The 13824-nt window shown below is 27.5% G+C and overlaps 1 protein-coding gene across 5 annotated transcripts in view; it reads left to right on the plus strand.

Annotated features, from left to right (window-relative positions):
* LOC145192383 (uncharacterized) overlaps positions 1–13824 on the plus strand; it is a 33004-nt gene continuing 19180 nt past the window's right edge. Inside the window, exons 1-6 of one of the 5 annotated variants that reach the window (XM_090070694.1) lie at positions 1–164; positions 1206–1312; positions 2005–2139; positions 7124–7384; positions 7473–7493; positions 12406–12426. In XM_090070694.1, the coding sequence (XP_089926820.1) occupies positions 2010–2139; positions 7124–7384; positions 7473–7493; positions 12406–12426 (433 nt within the window). In that variant the 5' untranslated portion in view covers positions 1–164; positions 1206–1312; positions 2005–2009. Of the gene's footprint in view, positions 165–1205; positions 1313–2004; positions 2140–6317; positions 6532–7123; positions 7385–7472; positions 9275–9513; positions 9668–12405; positions 12427–13824 lie in introns of those variants that run through there. The other 4 variants (XM_090070697.1, XM_090070712.1, XM_090070696.1 and 1 more) reach the window with 4 other exon arrangements.

A 13824-nucleotide genomic window follows, 5' to 3' on the forward strand; every position in this document is an offset into this window, starting at 1 on the left:
TTAGTGCGAGCATATAGCTGTCACTCAAACTATCACTTAAGTGTTACATAACCACAGAAATTTCAGGGAGTAATCACTACTCAAAATATAAACAGACCATTTTTGCTAGTACAATGTAACATCTCTTTAGACTCTGTCCTAGAGCATAATTATCTGTCAAAAAGGTAAATATCTGGTTTTAACAAATAATTCTTTTAAAAGTAAATCGCGCATTTCTATAAGGAAAAATATATTTCGCATGGAATTTTTCCTGTAAATAAATAATAATAATAATAATAAATGCAATGGTATATCAAGAAGTAATCAGTTTTATGAGATTTACTTTCACAAATTAAATGACTATAATGATAAACTAATAAATTAGTTGACAACTGTTTCATTTAAGACTTGAATTATCTATACCACAGGACAAGGCACAATTAGCAAACCAATTACTATATATTTTGTGAAGGGCATATAACGTCGGTTGACAAGTAAAACACATTAAGTACAGTTTTTTAGGAAATAGGCATTTATACACTATGATGCCTAAATATTAACAACATATTGCAAGAAAAAGTCACTAAGTGCGTAAATCAATCCGAAATAGTAGTATTTTATCTAGAGATATCACATTGATATCTCGATAAATGGAATGCTAATAAAGTAAACTAAATAAAACTTGATTATCTCAAATTAGCTACAGTATCAATTAATGAGTTTTACTTGTCAATAGACGATATACATGCAGGCATTAGCTCAAAAATAACTTTAAGTTTGTAACTGCATCAGGTTTGAGAGCATTTTTCTTGAAAACCATTCATTCTAAACATGTCTTTCAAAGTTCCTTTTAATTTGGTGTTAGAAAGAAAGTTTTTTTTATCATTCATTGAAATCTTTTTTTGAAGCAGTTATAATTAAATATTCTATCATTTAAGTAGCAATCTAGTATAGTTATTTTATAACACAATGTTTATGTAATGTTTATATAAATAATTCTAGATTTTATGCCACCAAACATGATTGTTTATCTGTTATATTCAATATTTTTTCCTCTTTTATTTGCTTCTTGTTCAAAAATAGATTGTTACAAGAGAAAGTAGCCATGCCATTTTTTAGATTTAGTTCTGATAGTCAGTCCTTTACACAAATATAGTTTAAAGAGAATTTCAGAGAAACTGAGAATTTCTTCTCTTTCAACTGAGAATTTCTTTTCTTTGTTTTAGGGAAAAGTCTTGATTTATCTATACCACAGGGCAAGTGACAATTAACAAATCAACAAAAGTTTTAGTACATAAATGTAGGCAGCTATTTTGCTGATAAAAACATTTAGGTAGAAACTGCATTTGATTTGATAAGATTTCTTTTAATGAAAACTATTAATTATAAACATGTCATTTCTAAGTTACATGGTTGATGATTTTAAATTCTGTTTTAAATAAGAAGACTTTTTTATTTATTGTAGTTTTGTTAAACAAACACTTTCTACTCGTTTCTATTACTTATGTAGAAATAACACTTATATAGTTGCAATGTAAGATGATTGTTGATTTACATGACACTCATTTACAGATGTTATATAATATTTTTAAGTTTATTATATAATAGTTTTAAGTGACCAAAAATTATTGATTTCTTGTTACATTTAACTTCATTTCCCCTTAAGTTTCCCACCTTTTCATTACAAGTTTAATGCAGGAGGAAGTGACCATCTCTTTTTGTTCTGCCGACATAAAAAAAAAAATTAATCAACTTAAACTGAATGTTTCTTGTTTCATTGTCAACAAGTTTCTGCTGTTGATCATTGTGACTTAGTGATATCTCTTTTCAGTGAAAGCTCTCTACTTTATAGTCTGTTTTATTTCCCCCCCCCCCCCCCCAGACAGGACTTAAAATTAATCTTTGAGTACTTTGCAGATTTATAAAATGATTTAACATTATTACCTAAGTGATACCTATAAATTCATGTAAAAATGTATATATTTAAGTATATTTTAGAAAACATTCTTTCTTTTGGCACACTAGGTTCAATGGGTAACTCTTTTTGTGGTAAGGCAGATGATGAACATGAATTAATTGCTGACACCCAAGAAAGTAACAAATCACTTGATAATGTCACTGACACTATTATGTCATCAGCTAGTTATTTGGATCATGAAAGTAAGAGAAATTCTTAAGAATTTTATTTTATTGTTAAGAAAAACAAATTTTTCTTATAATATTTATCTATAAAATGATCAAAGTATTTAAAAATTAAATTCTGTCAAATCCCAAAACCATGTTTAAGTTTTAGAGAAAGCCACATTGTTAAAATACACGCAACCTGAGATGAACTGTTATAATAAATATTGTGCTAAATATTTTGTATGCTTGTATATGCAAGCATGTGTATATATGTGTTTATTTATACAGTATGTGTGTATCTGCAAATATGTGAAACTTGGACATTAAATATTCATTTATGTCATAAAATTTTATGTAAAATATGTAACAGAAAAATAGTTTTAATATCAGGATTTTCAAAAGCCTTAATGATTTTTACAATTTTTAAAATTAAATATCATAATTCAATTATAATTTGTTACTCTTAAAAAAAAAAAAAGAAAATAAAAGAAGAATGTTTAGGACAAGAAAACCTTTGATTAAATCCTTCAAAATCATACATGACAGTTTCAAACATTATTTTTTTAACTGAATTTTGATTACAAAGTTATTGATTTCTTAAATATTTCTTTCCTAAAATTGTTACTTAACTCTAAATGATGAAATGCATTTAACAAAAATTTATTAAAATTGTTTAATTAATTTGCAAGTTTAACACATAATTAATGTTTTCTTTGTGTTCTAGCTAAAATATTAATACTAAGAATTTTAAGTTATTGTTTATACAACTTTGATAAAAGTCAAGCCAAAAAAAATTTTTTCTTCGGATTTTTTTCCTACAAAAATCTAATTCTAAATCTAAGATGTCAATCCAAATATTAATTAAATCCATTCAAGCTATCATCCTTTCTTTAGTTAAAAAGTTAATCTGAAGGGAATTATTAGATTTAAAAAAAAAGCCATTCTGTTTTTAAAATAATAGTTCATTGCAGTATTGCTATGTTAGTCCTAAAACTTAAAAGTTTTTGCTCTCCCACTTATTCAATATAGGTTTTAATAAAATTAGTTTTTATTGGTGACTTTTTAAAGAAACAATACAACATTTCAAACTCACTTTATGTGGTAATAGCTCTCTCTCTCTCTCTCTCTCTCTCTCTCTCTCTCTCTCTCTCTCTCTCTCTCTCTCTCTCTCTCTCTTTAAAGTTAACTCTAAATATAGTAACAATATCAGTATCATTTCTTTCCTGGTCCAAAGACAAGACATGAGCTTGCTATATTTTTAGATTTTTTATTGAATTATATTGTACATTAAATATTTCAAAACTTAGAACATTCTTTTGCCACCTAGGTTTAATGGGAAATACTTCAGTTAAAAGAACTGTAAAACAAAGGATTTTTGATCTCCAAAAAACTGATAATAATCTAAAGAATGTTCTGACCCTAACAAATCACCAGCAAGTTCTTTGAATCATGAGGCTATGATATATATTTGTTTATCTAGAAAATTTGTTTTAGATTTTCTGCTTTCACTATTTTGTATTTTTTACAATTATTTTTATTATTTTTTTACCTACAAAATGTTTTAAGTTATGAAATATTTTATTATTAAAAATTTATGTAAGTTGTTTACTTAATTTTAAAAGTATTTCAAACAGTTTTTAATGTTACTTAAGTTAAATATAACTTGAAAATTTACTTTGAGTTTTGACTAAAGTATTTGTACTAGATTTTGCATAATTATTGCAATTAAAACAAACAAAATGAAATTTTTCTTCAATTATTTTATGTTTTTATATATACTTTACTGCTTTATGTACACCAACAAAAGTAGGCCAAAAGTAGGCATACGGTATGAAATTAAAATATTTTTTAACTATTCCAATATTCTTAAAAATGTAGGTGGAGGAAAAGATATTAAACCAAGCATAGCCTAATGTACAACTTCACAAAGACTCCTAATATAACTTTTATTGATGAAAGTGTGGTGGCCATTTCTGCTACTGTAATACAAAAAACTGTTACCAAAGTTGTTAAATTTTACCTAAGTATTATTGAATTAAATTTAAAATTATTTGAATAAAATCCTTCTGCAATCTGACTCCAATTTTTCTATCATTAGTGCCATGACAGTATCAGATGTTTTAGTTTCAGATGATAGTTTCTGCTCTAGTAATTTCAACCTGCAATGGAGATTTAGAGTTGAGAGTTGGGTTTCAAAGAGTCAAAGATTTTCAGAAGAATAATAACTAGAAATTCAATTGTATTTTTGCAAATAAAATGTTAAAATAAATTCAGTTTGTAAAGTTCACAACAATTTCGTTATTATTTCATGATTTTCACTAACAAATTGAGACCAATGCAATCAACTCAAATGTAATGTTGCTTGTTTTTACATTTCTTTTTATGATATTTGTTTACAAAGATGTTTAGAAAAACCTACTGCAGATGGATTTGAACCATCATATTTTAATACCATCTATAATCTAATTGAATGTTTATTTTGTGATATTTTTACAATTTGTGGATTTTTATTCCAAATACTAAAGCACATTTCAGATTGTCAGTCATTGAAATGTTTTTTATTTATTATAAAAAAAAAAAAAAAAAAAAAATTGTGATTGGTCAATTGGTGCCTCTTCAAGTTTAGCACCTCGATCAAATTGCCACTGTGCCCCTGAGGTGTTAAACATGTGCTAAGTAACTTAATTTAATTGTCTTGAAACTCATTTAAAACTTTTTTATTTGAAACACAATATCCAAAAATCAAGAAAATTATGTCATTAACCCCTCTGGAAAATAAACTTAATTTTTCATAAATGAATTACTTCCAGGGGTCAATATTCATAGAGGTTAAGTTTTTTGGTGATGACTTTTAAACCAACAGCCTTGCTTACTTTTGTTTAAGTTAGGATCAAAGACAAATAAATATTTATTGTTTCCATAGAAAGTTACATTTTATAAGGTGTTGTAAAAACAAATTGTGATAAAATTATTATTTTATTTCTTATATTTTTTCTTATTATTCTTTTATTTATGTTAGAAAAACTAATCTCATTATAAAACATCATAAAATTAGTGTCAGCAAATCAAAACTATAATGCATTATTTATAAATCAGTGCAAATAAAGTATTTATATAAAACACATAATTTCTTGTTACAAAAATGTATGTATAAATTACAGTTTGAAAATAACATACAAGTTTTGCATAGTCATACAGTCTGAAGGTAAGTAAAGTAACTTTATGAAATATAGATACAGTAAATTTTTAAAACCAAAATAATTTTTTGAATAATTATTATTACTCTATCTAAAAAAATAAAATATGAAAAAATTGTGATTTAAACCGAGAATTAAAAATAAGAAGTATTGACAAAGAAAAAGTTATTAGTTTATATAGAGGGTGCAGAAAAAACTTCCATATAAAAGTACAATAAGTAAACAACAACTTATTTAGGATTGTTCTGTTAAAACAAACAAATTGTTTTTAACAAAGTTAACCATAAAAAGGGCTCTAAAAATACAACATCTAATGAAAGAGTGAAAATCATTTTTCTTGGATTTTCACTTGTCTAGAAATCTTCATTATATAAATTTTTTTCTTGCCTTAAATATAGATACTAATGAAAAAATAGAAAGATTTAGGTTGAGTAACTTTTTCTCCATTTTAAAAGTTAGACAAATTCGACAAAACTCAATAGTTTTGCAGTCAAGATAACCAAGTTTACAACTGTTATGTAGCTCTAAAGTTGTGCATTTGTATTTTTTGTCGGCAGTTTCTCACTATAAGACATTGGTCACTCTAGCAAATTTTGTTGGCAGTTTCTCACTATAAGACATTGGTCACTCTAGCAAATTTTGTTGGCAGTTTCTCACTATAAGACATTGGTCACTCTAGCAAATTTTGGCAGCCTTTTTTTCTGATAAAAATATAAATGCATTATTGTAGTGGACAAAAGGGTTGTTGTGATGAAGGCTTAAAAAGTAAAATTAAAACCCTGTAAACAACTGTTGGCTTTATTTTAAACTGTTGGATGATGTCAATTAAAAAATTATTATACTTTTTCAGGATTTCTAAGCAACTATAGACATTTTTTTACAATGACAGACAGGAGCCCAACTTGGAAAAAATTCAAATATAAGAATGAAAAAGATGTAAAAAAGGCCAAATGTTCAATTTGTTAGACTATAACTAACTTACACCTTCAACCACATTATCTTTTTTTAATCATCTAGAAAGTCTTTATCCAAAATGTTACAAGGAAGTTCAACAAACAAAAAAAGAGTGAAAGTGCTAGGAAATGAAGCAGCTTTCCAAGAGTCGTTACTAACTTAATCCAGTAAAGTACCATTTAAACTTTCAGCAAAGTGGTACCATTTGGGAAAGGCTAAGTCTAACCAACCAACAATCAAGGCATTAGCCCTAAAGTATTTATTTAATTATTTTAAAGTAAGTACAAAAATTTAAATCTCATTATTATTTATTAGATAATATTAATAAATAACATCCATTGAAGTATTAAGATAATGATAGGAAGAATATTAAGATAATAATAATAGAGTAACATCCATTGAAATATCGTCAAGTTCAATGTAAATTTTTGCATGCTGGTATTAACAAATTATACATAATTAGAAGTTAGAGTTTTTCATTAACTAATTTAATTATGTAATTACTTTTGATCAGATGAAAGGGTTCTAAATGAAAAATGAGTGTACCACTTACATTTTCAGGACCACACCTTGCAAATGTATCTAACTTGTTTTTTGTAGTATATTAATAAAGAGAAAAAATTTTCTGCATTAAAAAGTAAAACATAAAGAAATGTTGGGAATTTTTAAATGAGTCAATTTATTTGTTGTAATTGTTAGAGCTCCACTAACATGAATGCTTCATTAACATCAAAAATTATATAAGCACTGCAACTAATTATGTCTTGTGGCAATTGCATCTTTCAGTAATTAAATTTTTAAATGTCTAAAAATTGATAAGCTACATTATTACTTTATTTAGTTGCAAATTTTAAGCTGTTTCTATTTAGATGCAGATGCAAAAGTAAAAAATATTATAATTGAGAAATTGAAAGATTGGAAAAAATTTGCACGTCTTACTAAATGTTGTGATAAAGTAGATGCTATTGTTAACCAAATAGATCATGATGTGACAGGAGGAGATAAGTCTAAAGTGGAAAGATTTTTAACAAAGCTTGTTGAACTCCACCCAAATGATTACATAACTTACATACAGAAATCTCTGAAAGCTATGGGAAGGAATGATTTGCACCAAGATATAGCCTCTATATGTGCGTTTGTAACATTTCTTACAGATTTTGTTGTTCTTTATGTGAGCTCCACAAATAACTGTTATAACTATCTTTTTTTTTTTTTCAGATGCAGAGAAGCAGAAGATTTGTAAGTTAATTTATGTTAAAATTATATTTTACTACTACTACTACTACTACTACTACTACTACTACTACTACTACTACTACTACTACTACTACTACTACTTCTACTACAGTTCCAAATGAGCCCTTGTGTTACCAAACTAAAAATCCAGCATAAGCAATCACTGTTAGAAAATTTTAGGGTGTATCATTGATGAAAACACCTGAAAAAATCCTTTTGAGGGGTGATAGTACATACCAATGTGATATCATTCCAAGTATTTTTAAAATCCAGGATTGGCGTCCGTGAGAGAAATTTGCATTTAAATATTTGCTTAAAACAGAAAAAAATGAAATCATCAATGCTTGAAAAAAAATGAATTAAACAACCAAATACTGCATTTCTTAAGGTTTATTTTGAAACAGATAAGCATTAAAATTCCACTTGATAAAAATTGAGTGTTTTTTTGTTATTTGCCACAGCCCTACAGCTTAAAATTTGTCAAAATTGTTATTGTTTTCTGTGACGGTTAAACTTGAATTTTTTGTGTTTTTAGTTATTTTGAAAAAAATTTAAGTGAAGAAACTAAAGTTTTGAAATGCCAAATAAAGCAAAATCTCACACTGAGTGCCGAAACTATGTTTGCATTCTTTGCATGTCAAAAAGTGACCAATCACTGACACCCTTTCTGATAAGCAGACTGACAAAACATTCACCAGCACCAACTCAACTTTTCAAGGAACCACTTCCTGCTGAAAGCTTGGTGAAAGTTCAGCTTAATACAGGGTTATCCAACAATCGCATGAAATACCTTGCTTCAACACTAAACTTTATCAGCCCTCAAAGAGTTGTTGAGCCTTACTTTGCTAAAAAATTTTCAGAACAAGGAAAGTTGCTCAATGACTACTTCACTGTTTCAAAAGTGAAATTTTCCAATTGTGATACAATCAGAGAAGTTGTTCATTGCAAGGATGTTGCCAGCCTACTGCAGTTTGTGTTATCTGTAAGAAATGTTTCTGATCAGCCTCTTGTTAAGATTTGAATTGATGGGGGTGGAGACTTTCTTAAGATGAGTCTGGGTGTTCTAGAGACAACTCCAGAACTAACAAGTCAAGTCTTAAAATCACCAAAGCTTTGCAGCTCTTCCTTCAAAGACTCTGGAGTAAAAAAACAGCTTTTAATTGCTATCTCTGAAAACATATGAAAACATACAAAACCTTTTGAAACTGACACAGTCAAACTCAATTCACTTTGTTTTGCGACATGAAAGTTGTCCTCCCACCCATGGAGCTTCACTTGCTTCTTGGTGTTGTCAACCATCTCTACAAAAACTTGGCCAACATTTGGCCAGAATGAAAGACTTGGCCTGAGGCATTAAACATCCCTCTGCAGCCCTTCCATGGTGGACATTTTCAAGGAAACCACTGCCAAAAGCTGTTGAAAAATGTAGACATTCTTCAGGAAAAGGCTGAAGCCGCAGCTGCATTTGCAGCATTTCCATTCATTGATACGTTCAGAAAGTTTGAAAAGGTGGTCGTGGCTTGTTTTGGAATGCAGCTTGATAAAAATTACCAAGAACACATTGGAAACTTCAGAAGTTCATACCATGATCTTCCTGCAACCATCACACCAAAGTTCATGCTGTATTCTTCCATGTGTCTCAGTTTATCTCTCAGAATCATAAAGGTCTTGGCCATTACAGTGAACAAGCCACAGAAGCACTTCATTCAAATTTTAAGCCTCACTGTCAATGGTTCAAGAGGCAGACAACTCACCTAGAATATGGAAAGCATTTGACTTTAACAGTAAGGATGTTTAGTTAGTGTAATGGCATTCCAAACAGAAAGAAGAAAAAATTTGGTAGAGTAGAATAGAAGCTTATTTTTAATTTATTTTCTGAAACCAGTCTTTAGAAGCCTCTTTTATTCATGTGTTGCTTTGCTATTTTTGCAAAATGTATAATTTTTGAATGAAATACAGAAAAAAACAATGTTCTTTAAAGTTTTTCAATCAAGAATATGGGTATTAATTATGACTATTATAGGAAAACATTGAAATGCAAATTTGATGCCAATCCTGGATTTTAAAAATACTTGGAATGATATCACATTGGTATGTACTATCACCCCTCAAAAGGATTTTTTCAGGTGTTTTCATCAATGATACACCCTAAAATTTTCTAACAGTGCAATGGAAATGTAAGATTTTGAGTTGTTTTTTTTTTCTCTAACACTTTATTATCTTCTGTTTTTTATATGCAAAAAGTTTGAAGCTTCTAAATAAGTAGTAGATTTTGTTGCAAGACATTAAATGTTTTTTATGCTAAATGCTTGATTTTGTGGTTGAATGTTAACCTTTAAGGCTCAAAAAATTGGTGTAATGCTAGGGCATCTCCAAAAAATTTGCTAAATTTTCAAACGTTTATGCAGATATAAATTGAAAAGAGATGGGTGGTTGTGTAGTGCATAGGTCTAGAAGACTCAAACATTTTTAACATGTGAAGCTATTTTTTGAAATAATGTTAAACAAAGTAGCTGCAAAAAAATATATCTTTGACACCATGTTTACAACATATCAGCTTTAATAACGTTTCCTTGACATTTGGCACAAATAAATGAAAGAAAATGAAGAAGTTTGAATCGCTTCCATTGTTTCGTTCTTTGTTTGTTTCAATTGCTTTTGTTCAAATCAGGCAATTGTAATGGCCTTCTTAACTCAACATATTTAGAAAAAATTTGATATAGGAATTGTTGCCAATAAACTCAATTGTCACACATTTTGTATAGAGTGTTGCACCATCTTGCTGAAGCCATACACTGGCATTTGGTGGCAATTGTGGAAATAAAAAAGTACTCAGTACAAAAAAATGACAAATCAATATCATAAAAACAAAGATAAAAGTTTAATTATAAAAGCTATAATCCAATAATAAAGTTGAGTTGTCATGAGCTATAAACAAAATTATATACACCATTTATTCAAAACAGACTTCTAATAATTTCAACACCATTTGTTGACACTTCATTTCCTTATTCACTTTGGCTTTTAGTTTATGATTTAAAAGAATGTTTTTTTAAATCATAATTAACAGTGAGAAGGTCATCAACTGCAATAAGATGCACTTTGCCTCCTTTTCGAAACCAAACCAAAAAAGCAATTTAAATTTAGTTCAGCAGCTAAAATACCTCAGATCATAGCTATACATTTTTAATACCTATTTTCACAAGCGTCACGCTCTGAATTTCTCCTCTATTAACTAAAGAAAAAAACAAAAAGTTTAAAGGAAAAAAAAAATCAAACAAAAACATTTACAAAGAAAAATTCTTTTGTCTGTCAATTCTCATTTTAACAATCAATAGTTGAACCCCAAACTTTTTTACAAGGTTTTCTAAATCTGGGTGCCTGGTTAAAATTGACATCAATTTTTTTTTGATAATTGGCTCATTAGAAAATATAACAGACGATAGGTGCTTGTATATAAACCTGTAATCTTCGGAAAAATTTTTCTGCATCCTTTAAAAGGCCATTTCTGGAGAAGGTGCAATAAAATCAACATCTTCATTGCTAAACAATGATAAATCTTCAGGTTTAAAATTTTTTGGTTTTTATTTTCATTTTTTTGTCTAAGATTATAGATCTTTGGAGAACTAATGCTAGCAGTAGTGCTAATGCTAATTTCTTCTTCTTTAATTCTTACTTCTGCAACCTGATTAACCAGTTCGACTACCTAATTAAATGCTCCTGTAGTTGAAGATATAATCAATTGATTAATGGAATCAATGCTGTAGCTATGCTTTTTTTTGCAAATTTCATGCCTCATGATCTAAAAGTTTTTTGAGAATTCCATCACTTTATTTACAATTTTCTTTATCTCGGTTTTGCATCATTTGAAACCATCTGCCACTGACATTTTTTTTCTAACATCAGCTACTGTAACTGACCCTTTTTTAATCTCCTCATTAAACAAATTTATAATGCTGCTTTCCTCTTTCTTTTTTTCTTTTCACCTGAGAGGTCAGATGATCTCTGAACAAACCATAACTGAGAGCTAATATTGGATGCTAATTTACACTTATTTCAAATAAATTTCAAATAGTTTATTCAAATAGAGCGTATTTATTTTCAACATCTTTTAAACAATGACAAATGCTATGCAGCATTATGCTTTAAACTTGGAAAGTCACCATAAACTTTGCTGATTGTGTATTTCCTCACCAAGGTCGGATTCATTTTGGAAAACTTTTTTTGGTTTTTTACCTAAAACCACGGTTCCAAAACAAACTAAACTGATGTTATCATTGATGAATCCATTGCAGCACCGTTATAACTAAAAAAACGATATTAGATATTCCTTTTATTTTTGCGACTTCTTTTAAATTTATGAACTTGGTTTTGTGTTGAGAAATTTCAAATTTGCTTATTTGCTTGTTTATATGTTTTAATCAGCAAAGCTTCATTTTACATTCTTTACATTTAATTCTAATTCAGTAAAAGGCTGTTTTTATTATTTTTTGTTGATTTAGTTAGATAGTGTTTTATTATTATTTCTTAGTCTTTTGATTCCCTTTTTTCCCTAATGTTTATTTAAATATGATATTATTGATAACTCCTCTACTATATTTCATGAATAACTGTTATGGTTACTTTTTATATTAGATTTTGATCAAAGTTGGTAAATGATTGCATTTCCTAAATATTTTATTTGTGTATTATAAAAATATTTTTTTCAATTTTTATTCAAAGTTATTTAATCTCTAATCATTTGAGTAAAAGACTCATTCAGTTTCTTATTTATTTAGTTGTTTTTTTAAACAGTCATTTAGCCCTCCTTTCGTTCTTTTTTTTAAATAGTATAAAAGATAAAATATTTTCCTACCATGCATTTTTCTTGTGTTCGTTAAAAAAACTTTATGGTATTTTTTGTTCTTTTTTACAGATGCAGAACAGCATAAAGATGGTAAGCAAATTAATGTTAAATTATATTTTAAATAAAATATTTTTCAGTTATAATAAATAATGCAAAATAAAAAAGAAGTTGGCAAATTTTTATAAAGATTTTAATATCACTTTTTAACACCTGTTAAAGCCTCAAGCAAAGCTCAAAAGATGAGAAATACCTAGTTGTGAAATTGTTACCTTTTCTGTCAAAATCATGAAGTCTAAAAGAGTTGTGATAGGCTTTATTGAGATCCAACCTTACAAATTAAGAAAGTGTGTTAATGTCAGATATTAGCATCTTTTGCTAAAAAATAGCATAACCTGACTTTTACTAAAGATTTTCTCTGTTGGAACATCCAAAGATTTTATAGAAACAAGAGCATTGTAAAATGTTTTTGTGGGTTTTTTATATAAAAACAAACAGAAAATTATTCTTAAGTTTTTTTTAAACATTTTGCAGTTGAAAGTTGTTTTACCTAATCATTTTTTTGTATTTGGTAAATGTTTGTATTTGAGTATCTTCATCTTGGGTGATTTTCAAATATTTTTTATGAGTTTATGATTTAAGAAGAGAAAAAAAAACAAACCTTAAAATCAGATATATTTATAAAATGATAAGTTTGCTTTAAAAATTATAACTATAATAAAGTCAATTATTTTCTTTTAAGAAAGAATAAAAATTGGTTTGATTCTATTTTTAATGAAATTATAAAAAGAGTAAAAAATATAAATAAAACTTAGTCTCATCTCAATTTTACAGCAAAATTCCCTTTTTAGATCTTATAACAGATTTCATCTTTTTAAGGATGGTTTCACTTTTTCTTTTTTTTTCTTTACAATTTTTTGGTATAAAGAAAAAATCAATATAAATTGATTACATAACTTTTTGGTACAAAGAAAAAATCAATAAAAATATAAAGTTCATTTTCAATAAAGCAGTAATTGCTAATTGTGTTTGCATTTTATTATGTTTTTGATTTTGAGAAGTTTTTGAAACTTTGTTTCGCATAAAATATTATTTCTGCAGCAACAAATGTGTGTTGTAAAGATTTTTTGAAAGAAGTAACTTTAAAGTTGCTGACAATTAATGTCATAAGTGTTAAATTTATTCAAAATAGTTTCAAAAATTTTGTATGGATTTAACCCCTTTGCACTACTTTTTTTTTTTAACGTTTCTGATCTCACAATTAATCCACATTGTAAAGAATTGAAATAAATGCAGTTTTAAAATAACTTTCATAGTATATATTGATATTATTATCTATTACAAAAAGTAAATATTAAGTAATTTAAATAAGTAAAATTTGTTGATGAACTTTCCCATTAAAAAAGAAGCCTTGTGAATTATTTTTTTGAATAGAATCTCTCAAAATATTCATTGTGAAAATCTAAATAAAACTACTAGTTAAAATCACTT

This window comes from Hydra viridissima, unplaced genomic scaffold, assembly GCF_058129835.1.
Source record: "Hydra viridissima isolate aposymbiotic clone 2 unplaced genomic scaffold, HvirCarnegie_v1 scaffold_1, whole genome shotgun sequence".
Classification (NCBI taxonomy): domain Eukaryota; kingdom Metazoa; phylum Cnidaria; class Hydrozoa; order Anthoathecata; family Hydridae; genus Hydra; species Hydra viridissima.